The following is a 24,754-nucleotide window of genomic DNA, read 5'->3' as shown; positions in this document are numbered from 1 at the left end:
CCTACTGCGTAATTCAGCAAAGTCGCCGCTGCAGACAACTTAAATTCCAGTCGATGTCATCATGGTTTCACTTGTCTTACTCATTAGCATAAACAAAACTGTGAACCAGAAGCTATGCTGGGACCACTCTCTGTCACTTGCAGCTTGAGGCAGGCCTCAGATTCTCAGACCCTGTGAAAACCAACAAAAGCATTCTGTGACAAGCAGTCGTAAGATAAAATTTCCAGTGAATGGGTGATTATGATTATTTGTAAATTGTATGTGACTCGGCCTTTCTCTCAATAAGAACACTTGTGGATATAATATATTCTGCATGCATTTTTCCTAATTAATCAGCACACTACCACCTGAATAACTAGGACACTGAAGAGACACTTTAGAACTTTATTCCTAGCCACTGAAATTAAGAATGCAGCTGTGGGGGCTGGAGATATGGCTTAGTGGTTAAAGTGTTTACCTGCAAAGCCAGAGGATTCCAGCTCGACTCTCCAGGACCCATGTAAGCCAGATGCACAAGGTGGCGCATGCACCTGGAGTTCGTTTTCAGTGGCTGGTGGCCCTGGTGTGCCCATTCTCTCCCTCCCTCCATCCCTCTCTCTCCCCTTTCTCAAATAAGTAAATAAATAAAATATGTATTTTAAAAAAGAGGTGTAATTTTAAAAAAAGAATGCAGCTATGTAGAATTATATAACTGGGAGTCCCAATGATGGTTTTCTTTACTGTGTTCCAAGAAAAAAAATACAGAATGCTTTTCACTGGGCAGAAGCTCTTCCCTAAGAGCCCCTGGTAACCCTTGCACTGCCAAGCAGTCTGGATAGAAGACTTTGACCCAGAATGAAGCAGTCATAATTACTGCAAAAGAGAAAACCTGGCACATGCACTAGTGATGAAAGGACCAAAGAGACTGTTCTCATCTGGGGAAGAAACATTCATCCTCCAGTGAGGGGTCAGGATGGCAGAGCTGGCCCAGGGCATCACTGCAAATTGTGGGCTCCGTTACCTGCCTCCGAATTGCTGCTGTGCTATTCTAGAGCTCAGAATTCTGCTCAACTCTCTCTCTTTAACCGTCCCAAGCCTTTGCTCTTTCCTCTAGTTAAAAAAAGAAAGGCTGCAGGCTGGAGTGATGGCTTAGAGGTTAAGTGCTTGCCTATGAAGCCTAAGGACCCTGGTTTGAGGCTCAATTCCCCAGGACCCACGTTAGCCAGATGTACAAGGGGCGCACACATCTGGAGTTCATTTGCAGTGGCTGGAGGCCCTGGTATGCCCATTTTCTCTTTCTCTTTCTCTCTCTCTCTCTCTCTCTCTCTCTCTCTCTCTCTCTGCTTCTTTCTCTCTCTGTCACTCTCAAAGAAATAAATAAAAATAAACAAAAAAATCTAAAAAAAGAAAGGCTGGGAAGCTAATTCAGCTGTTAAAGGTGGTACTTGCAAAGCCTGTTTACCTGGGTTTGAGTCCTCAGTACCCACGCAAAGCCAGATGTGCAATGTGGTACATGCATCTAGAGCTCGTTTGCAGTGGCAACAGGCCCTAGTGCGCCCATATGCATATTCTCCCCACCACTCCCCATCTCTCTCTCTCTGTCTCTTTGCAAACTAAATAAAAAAATTTGAAAACTGGACATGGTGGCACACGCCTTTAATCCCAGCACTCAGGAAGCTACCCTAAGACTACATAGAGAATTCCAGGTCAGCCTGGACCACAGTGAGACCCTACCTCGAAATACAATCAGCAGCTAGCTCCAAGGAAACTGCTTTAGCTACCTTCACATTACTGAGACAAAACACGCAGCCATAGGCAGCTGATGACAGACAAAGGGCTTACTTTGGCCTACGGTCTTGAGGGGAAGCTTCAACATTATAACAGAGAAATAACGGTAGAGCAGAGGCTGGTCGTCACATCTTGCCACAGCAGTTGGCAGAAAGCAGTAAGAGTAACCTGAGCTAACCCTGGCAAGTGGGAGACAACTAAACCTCAAGGCTCACAACCAGCCTTATTTTTTTCCTCCCAGCAAGGCTCCACCTCCCAAATGGCCACCACCTGGGGACCAAGTATTCAAAACCTGAGGGAGGGGCAGAGAATCTGATTTAAACCACCACACAAAAAAAAAAAAACAAACATGTAAACCCAGTCACAAACTCAGATGGCTTGAAATGTCAGTCATTCTCTGTACAATATGCATTCACATGCAAACATTTGAAAAATATATGCATATCAAATGAATTCTGCCATAGGAAGAATTGACCCACAGGCTGCCAGTGAGTGAAGTGTGAGTCAGGGATTTCAAGATGAAAGCATTGTAGTCTGTGTTGGGATAGACATGGGCATTTGAAGACAGACACGCCTGAGCTGGAAAACTGGATGACCTGTGTAAGTGTGTGACCTTGGACACATTACTGAACATCCCTGCATTTCAGTTTCCTCATTTGTGAAGATGGAAACTATGCCACCCAATACACAGAGATGCCGTGAAAAATGAAGAGGAAGAAGAGGTGAATGCATCAATAAGTAGAATTTCAGTGTTCCAGTTGTTTGCTGCTGATAAATGGTCCAAGGGAACCTTGAAGATCAGCTAACCTGGGGCTGGAGAGATGGCTCAGCAGTTAAGGTGCTTGCCTGCAAACCTAACGACTTTGGTTTGATTTCCCAGTACTCACAAAAAGCCAGATGCAGCGGCCAGACACCCTGGCATGCTCATTCATATTCTCATTCTCTCTCCCCCTCTCTCTCTCTTTCTCTTTCCCCTTACACATAAATAAGTTATTTTAAAAATAAAGCCAACTCCAAATTAAAAAAAAAAAAACAAGAATTTTAATCTTTGATGGTGGAGTTTAGGGTACCAGGATGGTTGATCTTCATTAACAACTTGATGGTATCACCAATGAAACTTACCTCTAGGTGTGTCTATTACGGTGTTTCCAGAAAGATTTTACTGAAGAAAGACTCATCCTAACTGTGGACAGCACTATTTCATAAGCTGAGACCCCGACAAAAGTAAAAGGAGAAAGCGAGCTGTGGGGGTTTGAGTCAGGCGTCCCCCATACACTTAGGGGTTCTGAATGCTAGGTTCCCAGCTGATGGAGATTTGGGAACTAACAGCCCCTAGAGGCAGTGTATTGTTGGGGGTGGGCTTATAGGTGTTATAGCCAGTGTCCTCTTGTCAGTGTTTGGCACACTCTCCTGTTCCTGTTGTCCACCTGATGTTGGCCAGGGTATGATATCCAACCTCTGCGCATGCCATTGTTTTCCCTGCCATCATGGAGCTTCCTCTCAGGTGTGTAAGCCAAAATAAACCCTTTTTTCCCCAAAAAAACTGCTCTTGGTCAGGTGATTTCTGCCAGCAATACAAACCTGACTGCAAAAATATATAGTTGGGGGGCTGGAGAGATGGCTTAGCGGTTAAGTGCTTGCCTGTGAAGCCTAAGGACCCCGGTTCGAGGCTCGGTTCCCCAGGACCCAGTTAGCCAGAGGCACAAGGGGGCACATGCGTCTGGAGTTTGTTTGCAGTGGCTGGAGGTCACTGGCGTGCCCGTTCTCTCTATCTGCCTCTTTCTTCTCTGTCACTCTCAAATAAAAAAAATAAAAAATTTTAAAAATTAAAAAAAATATATATATATATATATGTAGTTGGTACTGAGGAGAGGGATTGCTGTTAGACACCTGACTGTGTGGCTTTTGGACCTGATTGTCAAGAGGAATGTGGAAGGCTTTGAAACCTTGGTTTAAGAGATGCCATGCAGTGCTGTAAGTACAGCTTGATGGACTATTCTGGTCAGAGGTGAAAGACCTGAATGCAGTAAGAACTATGGACTGTGAGGTTTGGCTTATGAGGGTGAGAAAAAGCTTTGCCTGGACTGGCCTAGAAGCAGTTTGTGTGAGAGGCTTGCTGTTATGGCCATGTCCTGAGAAGTTGTGCAGGGTTGCACTGCATAGAAATGGACTGGTGTGAGCTGAGGGATACGGCACAGAATGAAACATTTGGGCTGAAGCTTCTACCCATTCAGCTGCAATTATATGAGAGATTACAACCTTTGAGATTGGGCCCACTAACCTGCATGGGGCAACAGGAAGAAGGTAGACTCTTTTGAAGGGGCCTAAGTGCTCAAGGAGTGTCCTGTTCTTCAAAGTCTGCTTTATTACCCCCCCCCCAGATTAATAAATTAGCACCCTATGTGGTATTGTGGAGTATAAGAAATGCAGGAAAGAGAGAGAGGGTCACTGAGTTTGCAACACAGTCTTGTGTTTTGGAAACGGCCATGGGCAGTGTGAGGCAGGTTTGCAGGATGCCTGCATGGAGACCCAATAGAGCCATGAGAACGAACTGTGGGTTGCAGTAGAGACCCAGTGGAGATGCTGGGACCATGAGATGTCTGATAAGGAAAGCTGCTGGCCCCAGATGAAGTTTTCCAGGACTGTGAGTAGCCTAGCTGGAGGGGCAGAATTGGAACTCCAGAGGCTTTTTATTGGTTAGAATTATCAGACTTAGAAATTTGCCACTGGCTAGAGTTGTTGGACTTAGTACTACAGAGTTTGATGTTTGCCCTGGTTGTTTTAAATCTTGTATTTGCTAAATATTTCTTTGCTATGCCCAATGTCATCTTTTGTTGTGTGACTGTTCTGTGCCATTATGGGTTTTGGGGGGTATTTTTTTTGGTATTTTGGCTTAGTTAAAAGACCTTGGATTATGGGGATGTTGAACATCATTAGAATTGACCAAAACTATGGGGACTTTTAAAGTTGGACTGACTGCATTGCATTTTGCATCATGAATGGTTATCAGTTTATGGGGGCCAGGGGCAGAATATAATGGCTTGATTCCAGTGTCCCCCATAAACTCAGGTATTCTGACTGTTAGGTTCCCAGCTGATGGAGATTTGGGAATTAATGCTTCTTGGAGGCAGTGTATTATTAGGGGCAGGCTTAGGGGTATTATGGCCAGTTTCCCCATGCCAGTGTTTGGCACACTCTCCTGTTCCTGTTGTCCACCTGATGTTGGCCACGGGCTGATGCCCACCCTCTGCTCATGCCATCCTTTCCCCTGCCATCGTGGAGCTTCTTCCCCTTGAGTCTGTAAGCCAAAATAAACCTTTGTTCCCACAACCTACTCTTGGTCGGGTGATTTCTGCCGGCAGTGCGACCTGACTGCGAGACAAGCTTAGTGCCAGTGCTGGTCTCTGCCTCCCGACTGCAGAAGCAATGTGACCGGCTGCCTCGTGCTCCTGCGCTGTGACGTCTCCGTCATGATGCTCTGTGCATTCAGGCTGGGAGACAAAATAAGGCCTTCTTTTTCCGTAAGTTGCTTTCGTCAGGTACTTTGTTGTGGGTCCCTGGATCCTTGGGGCCGCGGTTCCCCAGAGCGTGGAGAGCAGGGTCCTGGGTGAGCGAAGGGATGTGCACCCAAGAGATGGCCTGAGAGAGCAGTTCCATTTATTCAACAGGGAAATGGGTTTATAAGCAGCTGAGAGCGGGAAGAGGGTCCTGAGAGGATTGGCAGGTTCAAAGGTTGCTAGCTGATGCCTAGGGACGTTCATTCCAGCAAGTAGGGAGAGAGTCAGGTGCAGCACATAGGGAGAAAGTGGGTGGCGGGGGGATGGGCTATGGGAAGGTGCTGGCTGATGAGGCGTTTCCTAGGCAACTGGCCAAAGGTCACAGGGCTGTGGGCAAAGCCTAAGTACAGGTATGCCGGGCTTGGAGAAGGAGTGGCCTCCTGGAGTCCAGGGGTCCTTAGCTGTGCCTGGAAGCTCAGACCCATCTCCTGAAGGCTCCAGCCTGTGCCTGGCAGTGCCCGACGCTTCGTCACAGCAAAGAAAAAAGTAACTAATCTAGGTACCAAAGAGCATGGTGGTGCAGATGTCTGAGAAAACATAGCCAGGTCGTGGCCTCAACAGCCAAGGAGGCAGCTGGGAGGTTGCCTTCTTCTGCAGAGCTAGTCTTGAAGAATTCACTGGGGTCAGACAAGAAGCAGGCGAATGTTTCTTCTCTGTGCCCCTGAAACGAAGCGCTATCCAGGGATGTCACTCACCGGAGATGTTCCACCTGTGTGATTCCTGCTTCCTGACCTTCCACTGCAAGCCACTGGTTTTGATGACTGTTGCAGTCAGGTTTGCATTGCTGGAAGAAATCACCCCACCAAGAGCAGCTTGGGGGGTCGGAGAGGTTTATTTTGGCTTACAGGCTCGAGAAGGAAGCTCCACGATGGCAGGGGGAAACGATGGCATGAGCAGAGGGTGGACATCACCCCCTGGCCAACATAAGCAGACAACAGGAACAAGAGAGTGTGCCAAACACTGGCATGGGGAAACTGGCTGTAGCACCTATGAGTCTGCCCCCAACAATACACTGCCTCCAGAAGGTGTTAATTTCCAACTGCCATCAGCTGGGGAACCTAACCTCCAGAACACGTAAGTTTATGGGGTACACCTGAATCAACGACCCACCTCCTGTGACTTGTGGTGATCCTTTGCATGATATAGTGAGTCCTTCCTCTACATATTTGTGAGGTCCATATGATTTCAGTGAATGCCACAGCATCAAATATGAGAGAGAATTGGGGAAGAAAATGGCAGCTGGTCCTGAAGAGAGTACTTATGGCTGAAATTTTGCACAGATATTAGTAAGAGGCGAAAAACCTCATTCTCGGGATTTTTTTTTTTAATTCTAGAGCATACTTTTCCATAAGTACACTTCTTTATGTTTATTTATTTGAAAGTGACAGAGAAAGAAGCAGAGAGAGACAGAGAGAAAGAGAGAGAATGGGCACGCCAGGGCCTCCAGCCGCTGCAAGCGAACTCCAGATGCATTGTGCCCCTTGTGCATCTGGCTAACGTGGGTCCTGGGGAACCGAGCCTTGAACTGGGGTCCTTAGGCTTCACAGGCAAGCGCTTAACCGCTAAGCCAGCTCTCCAGTCCCGTTCTAAGGATTTGTATGACTCATCCTTGCAGAGAGGAGGCTTGAAAGTCAGCACTGGGCTCTAGGTACCGTTCAGCAGTAGAGCACTTGTCTAGCATGGGCAAGGCCCTTGATTCCATCCCTAGAAAGAAAGAAATTAAAGACAAGGCTCCCAAAAAGATGTTCATTCAGAGTTCATCTATGAAAGACAATAAAATATGAATATAGGATATCAGTTCTATAATGTCATCCACAGGCATATTGGCTCAGCCTCAAAAGAATTCCCAAGGCTTGGTGCACATTGTCAAGCTCTCAATAAATTCCTGATGGATGGTAAATAAGTAAAGAATATTCTTCCACAGCCAGCAGCAATGAGAAGTGTGCTTGTGTGGAGCATATCTCAATGGACTCTATAATTAGTTGCCTTAATATTGATTTAGTTTTAATGCATTGAGATGGATAGGATGGATAGGAAGATCAATCATGAGGGAGCCAAAATATGCTTGGAATATTTCCTAAATATCAGTAAATACCTGTTTATATTTTTGCTTCAGTATTTGACTAATTTCTTTTTTTTTTTTTTATTTTTTTTTTTAAATTTTTTTATTTATTTATTTGAGAGCGACAGACACAGAGAGAAAGACAGATAGAGGGAGAGAGAGAGAATGGGCGCGCCAGGGCTTCCAGCCTCTGCAAACGAACTCCAGACGCGTGCGCCCCCTTGTGCATCTGGCTAACGTGGGACCTGGGGAACCGAGCCTCGAACCGGGGTCCTTAGGCTTCACAGGCAAGCGCTTAACCGCTAAGCCATCTCTCCAGCCCTTTGACTAATTTCTAAGTTGCTCTGTCCAACAACATAGCCCAGGTTGGTTTTTTTTTTTTTTTTCTTTAATGTAATTACTGTAATACAAAGAAAGCATGAGTAAGAAGCAGAAGAATGAAGCTGCCTTCCAGTCCCCTTTTGATGAGAAAATTCCCAGAAATGTTGGGAACTGCCGGACGTGCCTGGCTAATGCAACAAACCATGCAGTTTCCTTCGGGCTGAGAGCCAGTGTTCCCACTCTGTTTTATGACAACTCCACTCTGGGAGCAACCATTTCCTCCAAAGCAGCAGCTGTTCAATAGACCACGAGGACAGTGGACACCATGGTCCACGTGATTCTCAGAACCATTTCCTCTCTACAGCTGTGTGCCTTCTTGGTTGAGAAGGTACCTGTGAGGGCTGGGAAGATGGCTCAGTGGTTAAAGGAGCTTACTTGTAAAGCCCGCAGGCCTGGGTTTGATTCCCCAGTACCTATGTAAGGCCAGATGCACAATGTGGCTCATGTGTCTGGAGTTTGTTTGCAGTGGCAAGAGACCCTAGAACATTCATATACTCACTTCCTCTCCCCCGCGCTTTCTGTCTCTCATAAGTAAATATTTTTGGTACCTGTGAGAAAACATGAAACCAACTTTCTTTTTTTTTTTAAATTTTTATTTATTTGAGAGCGACAGATACAGAGAGAAAGACAGGTAGAGGGAGAGAGAATGGGCGTGCCAGGGCTTCCAGCCTCTGCAGACGAACTCCAGACACGTGCACCCCCTTGTGCATCTGGCTAACGTGGGACCTGGGGAACCGAGCCTCGAACCAGGGTCCGTAGGCTTCACAGGCAAGCGCTTAACCGCTAAGCCATCTCTCCAGCCCTCTTTTTTTTTTTTTTTTAAGGTAGTATCTTGCTTTATCCCAGGCTGATGACCTGGAATTCACTACGTAGTCTCCGGTGGCCTCAAACAAATGGCGGTCTTCCTACCTCTGCCGACCAATGCTGGGATTGAAGGCGTGCACCACTGCGACAGGCCTGGCTTTCGTTTTATTAATGGAATCCCTTTCCCATGCCTGTCCTGCCTTAACTCACAGCTCATCATCTCTTGAAGGCAGCACTGAAGCGTCTTTGCGTCTGTTCCCACCTAGTAACACTCCTGGGCCAGCTCAGAGAGGCAGTCATAAGGATTGCTGAACTGTACTGAACACCAATGGCACCCAGCCCCTGCTGCACAATCGTTAATTGGATTACACACGTAGGGTGATTCCATGGGCCCAAGTCAAAGAGATGGGCGGGGGAAATGGCTCAGTGGATAAAAAGGCTTTCTGAGCAAGCTTGATGACCAGAATGTGGGTCCCCGGGACCCACCTAAAGCCTGATTCAGTGGTGTGCTCGTTTGTGATCCTAATGCCCTTATAGCAATGGGAGGTGGAGTTAGGAGAATCCCGATGCTCCTGGACCAGCTAATCTGGAGTTTGCAGCAGCAAAACAAGAGAAGCCCCTTTCTCACGCAAGGTGGAAGGCAGGGAATGACACCGTAAGGTTGTCTTCTGACCTCTACAGATGCAGCACAGCACATGGGTGCCCTGTGTACACACACACACACACACACACACACACACACACACACACTCATACATTAAAAAAAAAAAAATCAGAAAAGATACTTGGAATAGTAACTTGACTTCTCAAATCTTCTCCCCAAACTCTACAATGCTTCTGTGGATTTTTCGCCATTGAGTCTGAGGCTTCAGTGGATACAGAGGAATCTCGGCTGGAATTTGCTGACGTATAGAGGGGGATCGGGCGGTGCCTTCTGCTTCCCTTCTGGCGCGGGCCACAGTGAGAAAGCAGGAAATACAGTCCGTAGGGTTAAAGGAACACTTTACAGAAAGCTCTGGCACAAAATCACCTCCTCCATACTTTTTAAGGAGAAAAAAAAAAGTAACAACAGAACCAAACAGCTCCACAGCTGCATTCTTGGCATATTTGAAATGATGCTCATCTTTTCGCAAAGGCTCTGAGTTTCCACAAAGGGACAGAAACCCTGATGGCTGAGCTTTCTAAGGCTTAGACCCTAGGAGCCTGGGTTCTTTGAAGTGATGTCCTGCCAGGTATGACATGTGGGCTCAAATGTTGGAGAGATATGTCCCCTGAATATTGAGCTCACTGCATTGTATACGCACATACATATATCCCCTGAGCCCAGCTATAAATAAATGGCAAGCTGTGTTATTCAGACAATAAGCAACATGTAAGAAAAGCTCGTTCTTCATCCAAAATGACAAAACTCTTTGTTCTTAGAATAAGCACCTTTATCCTGCCCACGAAAAAGTATTCCCTGTTTATTATCTGCAGTTACATTTTCAAATCCCTTTCATTTAAGAAGACTACGCCTGATGGAGCTTTTGTATTTTTTTTCCAGTTAAGTGGAACCACTCACTCGTCCACACGCAGCCTGTTCATTATTAAAAGTCATTTCTTCCAGCAGCCTATTTTTTTTTCCTAATTTGTCTCAAAGTGATAACCAAGGGGTCTTGATAAATTAATTGGAAAGCTTCTCCTGAGGTAGCCTTCATGGTTAAGGCATTTATTTTAAGAATAATTCACGGTAGAATTTATCAGTAAATTACTTCGCATATTCTCAGCATACAATTACTTCCCCACTAAGAAGATTAAATTCCCTTTTTTTCCCCAATAATGAATGAAAAAAAAAATGAAATGAAACTGTCTTCAAACATTTCTAGCTTGGTTACCTGCCCTTGTGTCAGTAATTCAGGAACATCCCCAACAGAAACTATAATTTATAAGGCCCAGCAAAGGGAGATAGCTAAAGTGTGAGCAAACGCAGAGATTAGGATTTCAAACAAATACCATCCACTGAAAAACAATTCAAGCGGGAGTCATGGAGGGAGAGGATTGTTCACACCAGGAGGTGAGAGTGGGGGCAGGGGAGGAGCCAGGAAGGAGAGTCAGCCTGTTATTGCAGAGGAACTTGGCATCTGCTGACATAGGCATAACCTTGGAGATCTGAGTCTGTTCCATCACTGGCAAACAAAAAGTCAGCGCTGATAACAGCCCTGGGTAAGGCTTGCTCCGGAATGCACTGACATTCCATGCTCCAGCCTCACCGTCACCTCCGGACATGCAGACAGGTGGGGGATTTGCCTAGAGGACATGGGAAGGGAGGCCAGAGGTGTGGTCTAGCTTCCTTTTCTTTCCATGCATCTTGCGATGTATCTTGCAATGAGTCATCTATATTCAAAAAACTCAACTGCAAACCCAGGTGGCAATTATGTGTTACTTGTAAATGGTGAGAACACCTAGCCTGACTGCCTTGGGCCAGTGGACTGCTCACAGTTCTCCCAAGCAAGCAGAGATTCTTCAGTGACTCCATGTTATGCGCCTGAGAGGAGGCAGATTGACCAGAAAAGCAATTACTGCAAAGTTCCACAGACCTCAACTATAAACTTAGTAGGGCGTTTAAAAGACAGCCACTGTAAACCATGAAGACATCAGTCTTCCCATTGTGTTATTGAACTGTTCTGTTAAAAGGGGGGTCACAGGGGCTGGAGAGGCCTCAGGGGTTCAGCTATTAAAGCACTTGCCTGCAAAGCCTAATGACCCAAGTTCCAGTTCCCCAGTGCCCATGTAAAGCCAGATGCCCAAGTAGCACGTGCACCTGGAGTTCGTTTGCAGTAACTGGAGGCCCTGGCATGCCCATTCTCTCTCTCTCTCTCTCTCTTCTCTCTCTCTCTCTCTCTCTCTCTCTCTCTCTCTCTCTCTCTCTGCTTGGAAATAAATAAATAAATAAATATTAGTATAGAGGACACAGGCCAGAAACGTAGCTCAGAGGTAGAGCAATTGCCTGGCATACATGGGCCCTGGGTTCCAACCCCAGCACCAAAACATTAACTAAATAACTAATTAATCAAAGTAACATAGGGAATTATGACAGACATTTATGTCTGCAGTTTGGTGTATCCAAAAGTTTGTTTTCAAGCCAGGTGTGGTGGCACACACCTTTAATCCCAGCATTTGGGAGGCAGAGCTAGGAGGATCGCCATGAGTTCAAGGCCACCCTGAATTCCAGGTCAGCCTGGACTAGAGCAAGACCTTACCTCAGAAAAACCAAAAAGAAAAAAGAACAAAGGTTGATTTCTTTCCATTGTTTGTTTGAATGCCTTTTGGTGTGCTGCGAACTCTCCCAGGTCCCACCCTGATTACCTTGCTTTCTCATTTAGAGTTAGAACCATAGAGAATACCACCCTCTGGGTGGCTATAAGAAAAAGTGACCTCATTGATTTTAGCCAAGTTTCCCCTTAAGTAATGAATTGTATTTCTGATTCTGGGTATAGACTGTATCATACAAGCGTTAACATGTGTGACCTATGTGATTGATCACATGGTTACCACAGCATATCCCAGAGGTTCCCTGTAGCCTTTGAAAGAGCAAGGTAAGGAAATGAGTCAGTTAATTACAAATATATTTTGATCCTATTCCATATGACAAGTGATTTACAAGAAAACACAGAGGGAAGGAACTCACTATATGTTTAATATGTGCCAGAACCTTTGCTAAGCATTTTACATACAGTCACTGTTTTGGTTCTTAAAATAATTTTCAAAGTTAGGGGCTGGAAAGATGGCTTAGTGGCTAAGGCGTTTGCCTGCAAAGTCAAAGGATTCCAGTTCAATTCTCCAAGACCCACATAAGCCAGATGCACAAGAGGGTGCACGCATCTGGAGTTCGTTTACAGTGGTTAGAGGCCCTGGCGCACCCGTTCTCTTCCTCTCTCTCTCTCTCTCTCTCTCTCTCCTTCTCTCTCTCAAATAAGTATTGTTACTTATCCCATTTTACAGCTAAAGAAACTGAGGATCAAGAGCTTAAGTGACCTCCCCAAGGTCACATGACCCCTGATCCCAGGCTCTGTCTCTCGAAGATCACCTGACTAGGCCCAGCTTCTGTCTGCTACCATTATTCCTGGGCCTGTGTTGCCGTCAGGTCCGCATTGCTGGTAGAAATCACCCAACCAAAAGCAGCTTGTGGGAAAAAGAGGATTTATTTTGGCTTACAGATTCGAGGGGAAACTCCATGATGGCAGGGGAAAACAATGGCATGAGCAGAGGGTGGACATCACTTCTGGCCAGCATAAGATGGACAATAGCAACAGGAGAGTGTGCCAAACACTGACATGGGGAAACTGGCTTTAGCACCCATAAGCCTGGCCTCAACAATACACTGCCTCCAGGTGCTGTTACTTCCCAAAGCTCCATCAACTGGGAACATAGCATTCAGAATGCCTAAGTTTATGGGGGACACCTGAATCAAACCACCACAGCCTGTATTCAGAAGAAGAGAAAGAAGCCTGCTAAACACTCTCATATTCAAATTTCCCATTTTCAAAAGTCTGGAAGGTTTATTGTAAGATGCCTGTGCTGAATGATGTAGGTACACAGAAAGGGAGGACAAACCCCAAGAGATTCCAAAGGTGGGTCTCGCATGGTTTGGAAAGTAAGGGCCAACCACCAACACACCCACACCCACCCCCCCACACACACACACACCCACAATGAAATGCAGTCTTAAGAATGAAGTGATGTCATGTGCAGGAACTTGGATGGAAATGGAGACCATCCCATTAAGCAAAATAATCCAGGCCCAGAAAGTAAATATCCCATGTTTTCCCTCATGTGCAGAATCTAGACTAAAAGAAAAACAAACTTGCAAGCAGAGGGGAGGACTCTTTGGGAAGAAGAAGGACAAGCAGGAATGGGGACAAAGGAACAGGGAAGGCGAATAAGATCAAAGTACGTGTGTGTGTGTGTGTGTGTGTGTGTGTGTGTGTGTGTGTGTGTGCATATATGTATGTATGTATGTATGTATATACATGAATGTCATAATGAAACCCATCATTTGTTACAATATACTAATAAAAATAAATTAATCTGGAGGCTTGGAAAGATTACTCAGTCGTTAAAGTACTTGCCTGCAATGCCTAACAACCCAGGTTTAATTCCCTAATGCCCATGTAAAGCCAGACGCACAGTGGCACATGCATCTGGAGTTTGTTTGCAGCAGCTGGAGGCCCTGGATCACCCATTCTCTCTCCGTATCTCTCTTCTTTCTATCTCTTTTTATTTGCAAATAAATAAAAATATTTTTAGGGGCTGGGGGGGGATGGCTTAGCGGTTAAGGCATTTGCCTACAAAGCCAAAGCACCCAGGTTTGATTCCCCAGGACCCACGTCAGCCAGATGCACAAAGTGGTGCATGCATCTGGAGTTCATTTGTAGTGGCTGGAGGCCCTAGCATGCCCATTCTTTCTCTCTCTCTTCTCTCTCCCTTGTTCTCCCTCTCTCAGTAAAATATTTTTAAAATTTTTTAAATAAATTATTTAATCTACCTGCATGACCTTGAGCTAAGTATTTGACCTCTCGTGTCTGTTTATTTTTAATATTTATTTATCTGAGAAAGTCAGAGAGAGAGAATGGATACACCAGGGCCTCCAGCTACTGCAAACGAACTCCAGACGCATGTGCCAATGCGCCAACTTGTGCATCTGGCTCACATAGGTCCTGGGGAATCGAACATGGGTCATTAGGCTTTGCAGGCAAGAGCATTAGCCACTGAGTCATCTTTCCAGCCTTCAGGTCTGGTTTTTCATCTATGAAATAGAAATTTTGGAGACGAGAGACTAGATAATGAATGTAAAATGTTTAGCCTGACGCTGTTCTCTATTCGTCTTGCAATACACTTGTGGTGTAGTCCTTTGAAATACTGGGCCGCATTCTCTTCGTCTTTGTATCCTTCCTCCTTTCATACCACGGCTAGGCTCATCCACATTCCAGATATTTCCTTCTATTTGCAGGACCATTATCCATTATCATTACCATTATCAGGTTACTCCTGGCCCCTCTCCACCCTCAATGAACTCCACACTAGGAGAGCTGAATGAGCTACCTGACTGGTGGGTCACATTCTCTTGGGAGTGCACAGGGTTCCCAATCTCTCTTCTGTACCGCAAGTCTCAGTGACTGGGGGCAACTCTGGCAGAAGAAGCACGTTTTGGGGCTGGGCAAATGGCACAGTAGTTAAAGGTACTTGCTTGCAGAGGCTGGCAGCCCAGGTTCAAGTCCCTGTAAAGTACCCATGTAAAGCCAGATGAACAAAGTGGCGCATGCATCTGAAATTGGTTTGCAGCAACAAGAGTCCCTGGCAAGCACACACACGTATACACATACACATACATTCTCTCTCCCTCTCTCTCTCTCTCTCTCTCTCTCTCTCTCAAGTACAGAAAGATATTAAAATAAATATATATGCAAGCACATCTCATTACAAACACTGAAGGATAAAGGAGACCTGGCTGTACAGTCAACTAGACGCAGACTGGAAAATATCACATCATGGCATTACATATCTGCAGATCCCTTATAGCAGGTGGAGAATGATAAGGAATGGAAATGTTCCTAACGTGGGCCAGACCCTACGTCCAACCCCCAGCACAAAAGAAGAATGGAAATAGTTTCTGTGACTAAGCCCAAAATGAATGTTGCCTTTGTCTTCTGGATGTTTGAAAGTCTGGGCAGCTCTGTTTTGACTGTGTTGAGGAAGTAGGAATGAGGTACTAATGTTTTTAATTTTGTGCAGAGTTCATTTTTGTGGTTCTTAAAGTTATTTTATGATAAGATAGTAATGAAATGCTTCATTCAAAAAGCAGGCCAGCTAAGTTAGTTTTTTCTCCAAGTGTACTCCAGGACTCTGCCTCAGAATTTTCTGGAAGGCTTCTAAAATACAAATTCCTATACCTTAACCCCAAATCTGCCAAGCAGATTCCCTCACAGCAATGCCTAGAAATAAGAGTTGGTTATGTTGGTTTTTTTTCATTCTTTTTTTAGTTATAAGGCATCACCTACAAACAAAGAGGTAATACGCAGAAGAGCAAATTGTATGTGTGTGTACATACGTGCGTATGTTTATGACAAAATCTGATTCCTGAGCATTCCAAGTACTGCAGAGACTATCTTGACTCAAGACCAGGGCAGTCCAAGTTAAGTCCTGGCTTAACCCAGCCAGGACTACCATCAAAATCCACACTGGACCTTTTATATAAAATGGGAACATTTTGTATCTTATTTACAGGACTTATGATTAAAAATTAAAATAGGGGACTAGAGAGATGGCTTAAAGTGGTTAAAGTGCTTGCCTGAAAAGCCTGAGACCCATGTTCGTCTCTCCAGGTCCCATGTAAGCCAGATGTACGAGGCGACGCAAGCACGCAAGGTCGTACATGCACACTAGGTGGCGCACACGTCTGGAGTTGTATTGCAGTGGCTGGAGGCCCTGGCGCGCCACTTCTCTCTCTCCCTCTCTCTCAAAAAAACAATTGCAAAAAAATTCAACAGGGCTTAGTGGTTAAAGGTAGTTGCTTGCAAAGCCTGCTGGCCTAGGTTCGATTCCTGATGCCCATGTGAAGTTAGACACGCAACGTAGCACATGTCTCTGGGGTTCATTTCAAGTACAAGAAACCCTGGCACACCCATATTCATTCATAGTCTGTCTCTGTAATAAATAAACAATAATTTTAAAAATTAAGGTAATAGGCAGTTTTCAAACCTTAAAAATAGAAACAAACCCATACTTAAAAAAGAACCAGAGCCAGGCATGGTGGTAGACACCTTTAATCCCAGCACTTGGGAGACAGAGGTAGGAGGATTGCTATGAGTTTGAGGCTAGCTTGGAACTACAGAATGAGCTCCATGTCAACCTGGGCTAGAGTGAGACCCCTCGGAAGTGGGTCGGGGGAGGACTTTTTAAAAAAAGGGCAAGGAGCCGGGCGTGGTGGCGCACGCCTTTAATCCCAGCACTCGGGAGGCAGAGGTAGGAGGATCGCTATGAGTTCGAGGCCACCCTGAGAATACAGAGCGAATTCCAGGTCAGCCTGAGCTAGCGTGAAACTCCACCTCAAAAAACAAACAAAGAAAAAGGGCAAGGATCTTACAGTTCTTAGAAAGACTCATAGCTTAATCAGGTTTCTCTTTCCTGGTTCTGAGTGACTGGAGGGGATAGTCATGAACGTGAACTTGAACCACAGACCAACCTGAGACATCACGCGCAAGCCCGTACCGTATCTCCACCACCTTCCCTCTGTGGAAAAGCGGGGTGAAACTCTTCGTGGATATTATCCATGTTTGTTTTGGGGGTTTGTTGTCGTTGTTTTCTAGATCATGCAGCAGATGAGTGACCATCGCTATGACAAGCTAACGGTGCCTGATGACATGGCGGCCAACTGTATATACCTGAATATTCCCAGCAAAGGGCACGTCCTGCTGCACCGGACACCTGAGGAGTACCCCGAGAGTGCAAAGGTGAAAGAACCCCGTCTGGCCTGTGGCCTCCTGGAACAAGTGACAAGCGGGGCTTCCGTGTCCTCTGTGCATAGCACGGCACTGGGAAAGCACGGAGGGCAACGCGGCACATGGGGGCCTCTTATGTAGCTTACTTTTCCTTCACATCATCAGCCACCGTTCTGGGCGCGGGAATTAAGGTGGCGCTGCTTGCATCAAGCTTTCTCAGATAAGAGCTCCGGGAACCGGCTGTCGTAGCTCAGGAGCCCGAGCGCTTGACCAGCGAGCGTGAAAACCTTGGGCTTGAGTCCCAGTGCTGCCGAAAGGGGACATGGCGGTACACGCCTGTAATCACAGCACGTGGGTGGTAGTTCACAGTCATCCTCAGCTTGAGAGCAAGTTTGAGGCCAGCCTGGGCTACATGAAAGCCTGTCTCAAGATCGATAAGGCGTCTGGGGAGGCTAACTCAGTCAGCAGAGTGCTTGTCTTGCAAGCGTGGGGACCTGCGTTTGGTTCCCCCAGTTCCCATGTAAATACCAGAGATGCTGGCGTGTGCCTTTAATCCCAGTGCTGGAGAGGCAGAGGCAAGAGGATCCCCGGAGCTCGCTAACCAGCTAGTCTAGCCTAAATGATGAGCTCCTGGCCCATGAGAGACCCTGTCTTGGAAAGAGGTGGACAACTGGCCTGGAGGAATGGCTCAGTGTTAAGGCACCTGCCTACAAAACCTAAGTCTGAGTCCCCCAGTACCCAAAGTATAGCCAGAAGTATAAAGTGGCACATGCATCTGGAGTCTGTTTGCAGCAGATGGAGGCTCTGGTGTGCCCATTCTCTCTCTCTCTTGATCTCTCTCTCTCTGTCTGCTTGCAAAGAAATGAATAAAAATATTTTTTTTAAAAGGTGGCCATCATACCTGAGGATGACACCCAAGGATGATCTCTGGCCTCCACAGACGTGCACATGCATGTGCACATGTACATGCAAACACATGTACACACACACACATATGAACACACATACATATGAAAAGTCAATAGGAGCCAGGCGTGGTGGTGCACGCCTTTAATCCCAGCACTTGGGAGGCAGAGGTAGGAAGATTACTGTGAGTTCGAGGCCACCCTGAGACTCCATAGTGAATTCCAGGTCAGCCTGGGCTAGAGTGAGACCCTGCCTTGGAAAACAAAAAAAAAAAAAAAAAAAAAAGAAAGAAAGAAAAAGTAAATAGGAACTCCAACCACCCAGACCAGTGCCGCAGCTCGGAGCAAAGGAACCTTCCTACTGCCTCTACCCCTAGACATCCACGTCCGCGGCCCTGTGCTTAGCGCGCTCATCATCTGTCTGACGAGCCATGGTTACTGTTCTGCGGTCACTGACTTCTTCAGGCAGAGGAGCCTGGATGATGCCTCCGAGATGGGTGCCCACTGTCAGGCAGTGAGAGGATGGAGCAGGACGTATGGTATGCTGAATCATGAGCTGCTGTCGCCAAGAGGCCTGCATTTGTGTTCCAACAAGGGTGTCGTCCTTGGATCTGGAAAGTTTTGTCCTGGCCTAAGAAATATCTCCCTTATGCAGGGCACTCTGCCAGTCCCAGTCCTGGCCATGCACCTCCAGATTTTTTCCCATTTCAGCCTACCTGCCATAGGTAACAGAATTGACCATAGATTTCAAATGTAACTTCTTTAAACAAAGAAAAAACCAAACATATTTTATTGCTCTCTTGGCTGTTCATCTGTCAGGTGCCTGCTTCGGCAAGCCCCTTTTGTCTCAGCCCAGATGGGCGGTGATCGGGGGGTGGGGGAAACCCTACTCCCACGTGGGCTTCCTAAACCCCCTCCTGCCTTCCACATGGCAGAAACTCTCTGCACTTGCTTCTCTTTCTTTCCCTTAATCTAATAAAGTCTCTCTAAATCTTAAAAAAAATACTTTATTTATTTACTTATTTAGAGAGAGAGAGAGAGAGAGAGAATGGGCACACCAGGGTCTTTAGCCACTGCACATGAACTCCAGACATATATGCCACCCTGTGCATCTGGCTTACGTGGGTCCTGGGAAACTGAACCTAGGTCCTAGGCTTTGCAGACAAGCCTCTTACCTGCCAAGCCATCTCTGCAGCCCTCAAGGGTAACTTCCAGGCATTGTGTCGCCTGCACCTCTGCCCAGAGGAACGTGGCATTTATGCATTATAAGCAAGACAGACGAGCTCTTAGTAGACATTGATCTTTTATGTCCCATGCTTTGAAAACATCACAGAAGCATATGCCACTGTGTGAATAGAAACTACTACATGGTGGCTAGGTTTACCCTGTCACTGGGCTCACTCTCACAGAAAAAAAAAAAAAAGGGAAAAAAGGAGAAAATGCATAGCTAATTGTACTTTATGTCTATGGCAGAAAATGTGATGCTATGGGAGGCGCAGGGCTCCTGGTCTCAGAAACAGACTTCTTAGATGAGAGTAGCTCTTTCGCTCTTAGGCACTCACCGTGGAAGAAGCACAGGTCCTGGCCTGGGGAGATGGCTCAGCCAGGAAAGTGCTCGTCTCATGAGCATAAAGACATGAGTTTGATTTCTAGAACCCACATAAAAATGCCAGGTAGGCGGCTGGAGAGATGGCTTAGCAATTAAGTCATGTGAAGCTTAAGGACCCAGGTTCGATTCCCCAGTGCCTATGTCAGCCAGATACACAAGGGGATGCGTGCATCTGGAGTTCGTTTGCAGTGGCTGGAGGCCCTGGTGCACCCATTCTCTACCCTCTTCTCTCTCTCTCTCTCTTCCTCAGATAAATAAACTTCAAAAAAAAAAAAAAAAAAGCCAGGTGCGGTGACACGCACTTGCAATCCCAGTGCTGGGGAGGCAAAGGAAGTAGAGAACGCATGGAGCACGCAAGCCTCTCATTCCCCGAGAGACCTTGTCTCAAGAGGCTGCAGCATTCTGAAGAAGGTTGTCCTCTGACTTCGTGCATACACATGCGTGCACACTGAGCACGCATGTGCACACACACACACACACACACACACACACACACACACTCACACAAAATGCAGTTAGGTCCTGGGCCTCCAAGCCAGAATTCACAATGGGGACAAACTCCCAGTTCACAGCACCCACTTTGAGGACTGCGTTTCCTTAGAACACAGCGCTCACCTGGCAACCGGATCTCATTAACTGCTTCCCGGTTCCACGGTGAGTGACTCCACGGTAAGAGTAACGTCAGTCATCCTTCGGCTGAGCAAGGCGCATTTGGGACCGGACGCTGTGCAAGCCTGCACTCAGTATGATCATATTCGGTCCCTGCAACAGCCCTCTCAGCTTAGTATCATTATCCCAGCCTTAGCGACAAGTAAACAGACCTCTGAGGGACTGTCACTTAGCCGATGTCATAGTAGCAAGCCTACAGAAATGAGTCTGGAGTCCAACTGGCTTTGTGCTCCAACCAGTGTACTGGATTGTAAGGGAACACAGTGTTTTCTAAAGAAGCATGCGGGGGGTTGTTTTCGAGTAGCATTGTCAAGCGATCTTGTTTTGTTTTGTTTTGTTTTTAAATATGTTTTGTTTGATCACAGAATGAAATCTGTGGACTGTTAATTAGATGTTTTGACACAAGTTGTCCATCACCACGGAGAGGTGCTGTAACATTCACACCTATCATTTAAACACGGTATGACCTGCATTATACACTTAGCTTACATTCTGTCAGCTTCCTCCAGAGGAGCTGCTAGGGAGAGAATCGTTAGAGTGGAGAGGGCTGTAAAGTGCAGATAGAGAGTGATGTTCAGACTGAACATACAGCCAGACATTTTTTTTTTCCAGGTAGCAGCTTACTCTGGCCCAGGCTGACTGGAATTCACTATGTAGTCTCAGGGTGGCCTTGAACTCACGGCGATCCTCCTACCTCTGCCTCCTGAGTGCTGGGATTAAAGGCGTGCACCACCACGCCCAGCATAGCCAGACTTTTGATCGCCACTGAATCTAGCTAGCAAAGACAGTGACCCAGAAAAGACCTAACGGTCACATCCAAGACACATCTTTTCTTTTGAAGTTTGCAAACAAAGAGATAGATAGATAAAGAGAGATAGAGAGAATAGGCATGCCATGGCCTCCAGCCTGTGCAAACAGATTCCAGATGCATATGCCACTTTGTGCATCTGGTTTTACATTGGTACTGGGGAATTGAACCTGGATCATAGTCTTTGCAGGCAAGTGCCTTAACCGCTGAGCCAACTCTTCAGCCCCCATACACATCTTGGGCTCTAGGGTGAGAGCATAGAGCAGGTGGTTAGTCCGTTGCAACAAGCTCTGGTATCTGCGTATCTTGAGGATCCAGGGATACGAAGAATAGAAGCACAAACTGAATTAATTCTCTGCACAGAGGGTGGCGGGGAGTGGTAAAACGTAATCCTTCTTTTCTCCTTTCCCCTCAATTCCCACTGCCCAACAGGTTTATGAGAAACTGAAAGACTACCTGCTGATCCCCGTGAGCAATTCTGAACTGGAGAAGGTGGATGGGCTGCTCACCTGCTCCTCGGTTTTTATTAACAAGAAGGTCGACTCCTGAGCGGCGGGAGCCCCTTCCTTGCAGCCAGCAAGATGGCCCGGCCCCGGCTGACGACTTCGTACCCACTCTTGTTTTTCCTTGACAATCTACTACGCCACTGCGCTACTAACTGTCCTTTACAGAACTCTAATTGTTTTGTTTTCTGTACCCTCCTTCCCCTCACGGTGGCTCCTAACCTGTGGATCTGCGAAATGAACTAAGCAACCTAGAGAACATAGAACTAATGAATCATTGAGATGTGATTAATAATAGTGTGGAAACACTCATCTTGGTGTCTGTGTCGTTAGTGGGAAAATCATTTAGTTGCAACATATGGGAAGAATGTCTTCTTGATCGGTCAGATAAGCTCTGGCTTGTTTTCTTTGTATCATAGATCAGTTCCCCATCCATGAATTCTCCTCTCTTACCTCTCCTATCTTCTACACCCTGAAGAGAGTTTTTTTCCTGCCACTTCCTTATGCCTTTCCCACTTCTACCACAGCCACCTTGACCTTGGGTAAAAAGATCCAGGGCCCTGCATCCCGGATACCTTCCTGCAGGTCTGTCTGTGATCTGTGATCCTCTTTCTCCCCTGCCTCACGACCATGTCTTCTGCCATCACCACTGGCCCTCCCTCCCCCAGAAGGAGGAATGCGGTCTCCTCAGCAGAGCTGGGTCCCAACATCACAGTGCTGGGGTGGAGGAGTGCGAAGTACACAGAGGCAGATCCTGACAAGGTTTGCTCCAGAGATCCAAATTCCAGAAGTAGTAGGGCACCGCACCTAAAGGTAAAAACACAGCCCCAGTTGGATGATAAGGAATACTAGATGGAAGTAAAGAAATGCCCTGGGGGTACACACCATCTTAGAAAGTTTCTGAGTCACATGCCATGAATTTTGCCTCATTATTACAGAAACTTGGAAGAAAGCCTCTCTCCGTTTCTTCTCGCTCCAGCTTTCCCCCTGCCTTAACTCGCCTCATTTACACCCTCCTGCCCTTTGCAATCATCTGAGTCTACAAAGTCATTTCCGCCAAGAGAGACTTAGCACTTTAGAATGATTACTGATGGTCCAGAGAGAGGCCCCCGAAGCCGCCCCCATAGTGAAGCATCATGATTGGAAAATAGTGCCCAAAGCCAGCCTCACACAATAGATGAGTCCACTTTGAAATATTTACTGTGGAATTCAATTAAAACTCCTCTCTTCCCCGGCCTCCAGATTGCACAAACTTCCCGCCACACAGGTCACTTACAAAGAACAATGCTCCCATGAAGGGCGATCTCATTCTTCTTCTAAAGCTGCGAGAAGCAAGCCAGGGAAGTGGTCCTTTGCTGGGCGTGGTGACTGAAGGCATGGCATCCCGCTTCTGAGTCATTGCCATTGTTCCTGTATTGCTCGGAACTCGTTTTGAGATTTAAAATCAGGGAGACACAGAAAAGTCCTGTCAAACCTCTGTGTTTGTGATCAAAGTTCCCTATGTTGGTGATCAGGAGAGAACTGATTTCGCTCATTTCATTGCCCCTCGTCAGATGGGGCTGAGAAATCCCGGGAAGTCAAGGCGTTCTTAACCACTGTCTGTTTGTGACACTTACTTGGGAAGGGTGAGAAACTCCTATCTTCCCGTTTGTCCGACTTCACAAAATTCATATCACACTCAAATATCTAACTCTGAACATCCTGCGAATGAACCTACCTTGGTCACTGTCATATTTCAAAACACCTCACCACAGGTGAATAATGGGTTTTTTTACCAGAAAGAACGCCTGTTTAGCCACACGCCCACGTTAGTAGAGAAGAATTGTTCTCAGCAATTGTGGTTGCCCTTTTTGAGTTAAAGTTGGCCCTGCATTAATTACCCAAAGCAGAAATGCTCCCTGTGACAGCTCACCATCTCACAAACAGCCACAGACAAAACAGCCCCCCAGCTAGCTAGGCTAACCAACATATAATTTTCAATATCATTCCTTCTATTATCCCAGACTAAAGAATGTTCTCTATTATGTTTAGTCAATTACAAGTGAAGAGATTTTTTTTTTCTTTGTAACAATTTGTCCTATCATGGATGTGGTGGTTGTTTTTTTTTTTTTTTTCCTTCATTTTCTCCTTCCTTGGCGTTTTCTTTCTCTTGTTTCCTTGTTTGTCTTGAGACATCACCTAGAATCCCCATATTACTCCATTTTACTCCACACTGCTGTGCTGCAAACAAGGCAGTGTCTTTTGGACTCCTGGTGAGATATGATGTGAAAACCTGAAGTACTTGCAACAGTCATATTACTTCTCTGATGTCATCAACATAATGCTCTCCTTGAAAAGGAAAGACACCAATTACATAGGTTTCTGTCCTCCTCTCTTGTCCACTATAGATTACAAAGATGGGAAAACTGACAAAAACAACTTTATACCATTATAAAGACACGAGGAATTATATTTAAGTTAGTACAAGTTGATTCAGAATGACTTGGTTCGGTTTAATGAAAGGAAGATATAGAGCGATACATTATTTAGTATTAGTCTTCAAGTGTGATGGATTGCTGTAGAAATCAGTGGCAGGTCTCTAATGTGTAATAATTGCTCTTTAAGCTGCTGTGAACCGATGACTAAGGCTCTCTCTTCATCTCTAAGACGGGAAAATAGTCTAAAGATGTATAACATGACTTATGTAGGGTTGCATGTTAGTCTTTGTAATTACTCACTCTTGAACACGCTACAGAACTCAAACATGGGTCCGACATGGTGTTAGATTTGTGTGGGGTTTTGTCCCGCCCTTTGTCTTCCAGCCAGTGTATGGTTATCCACTCTGTGTGCCAAAACCAGTCATGCCTTCCACCACCCATTTAGTCTAGAGGAGTTCTGCACTGATTTGAGTCTCTTGCTGCTTGAGCCTATGTGTCACATCAGTCACGATGGAATAAAGTGAGCTGTACTGTGCTTAACGGTGTCTGTCTCGCTCGCTCGCTCGCTCGCTGTCTCTTTTTCAGTAGCAACTACCATAGGGGATAAAGTCATCATTTCTTTACTCTTAGATATAGGATATTTACCTCTTGTCCTATAGGCTCTGAAATTGGAAATCCTATACCAGTAAGTTAAGTGCCATCAAGGCCTGGGATACAGGGGTCCCCGAGGTGACAAGTCAGAGCCAAAGCACTAGCCAAGTGCGGCTCTTAACGCTGGTCAGGAGAGCTGAGTCC

The 24,754-nt window shown here is 46.1% G+C and overlaps 1 protein-coding gene across 2 annotated transcripts in view; it reads left to right on the top strand.

The window, feature by feature from the left end:
* Ddah1 (dimethylarginine dimethylaminohydrolase 1) overlaps positions 1–24,494 on the top strand; it is a 194,559-nt gene extending 170,065 nt beyond the window's left edge. For both annotated transcript variants that reach the window (XM_004653656.2, XM_045138412.1), the window contains exons 5-6: positions 16,917–17,060; positions 21,472–24,494. In XM_004653656.2, coding sequence (XP_004653713.1) covers positions 16,917–17,060; positions 21,472–21,588 — 261 coding nt within the window. In that variant the 3' untranslated portion in view covers positions 21,589–24,494. The remainder of the gene's footprint in view (positions 1–16,916; positions 17,061–21,471) is intronic.
* Positions 24,495–24,754: the final 260 nt, after the last annotated feature.

Source organism: Jaculus jaculus, chromosome 19, assembly GCF_020740685.1.
Source record: "Jaculus jaculus isolate mJacJac1 chromosome 19, mJacJac1.mat.Y.cur, whole genome shotgun sequence".
NCBI lineage: Eukaryota > Metazoa > Chordata > Mammalia > Rodentia > Dipodidae > Jaculus > Jaculus jaculus.
Note: the sequence above shows the minus strand (reverse complement) of the source record. Positions and strands in the feature narration are given on the sequence as shown.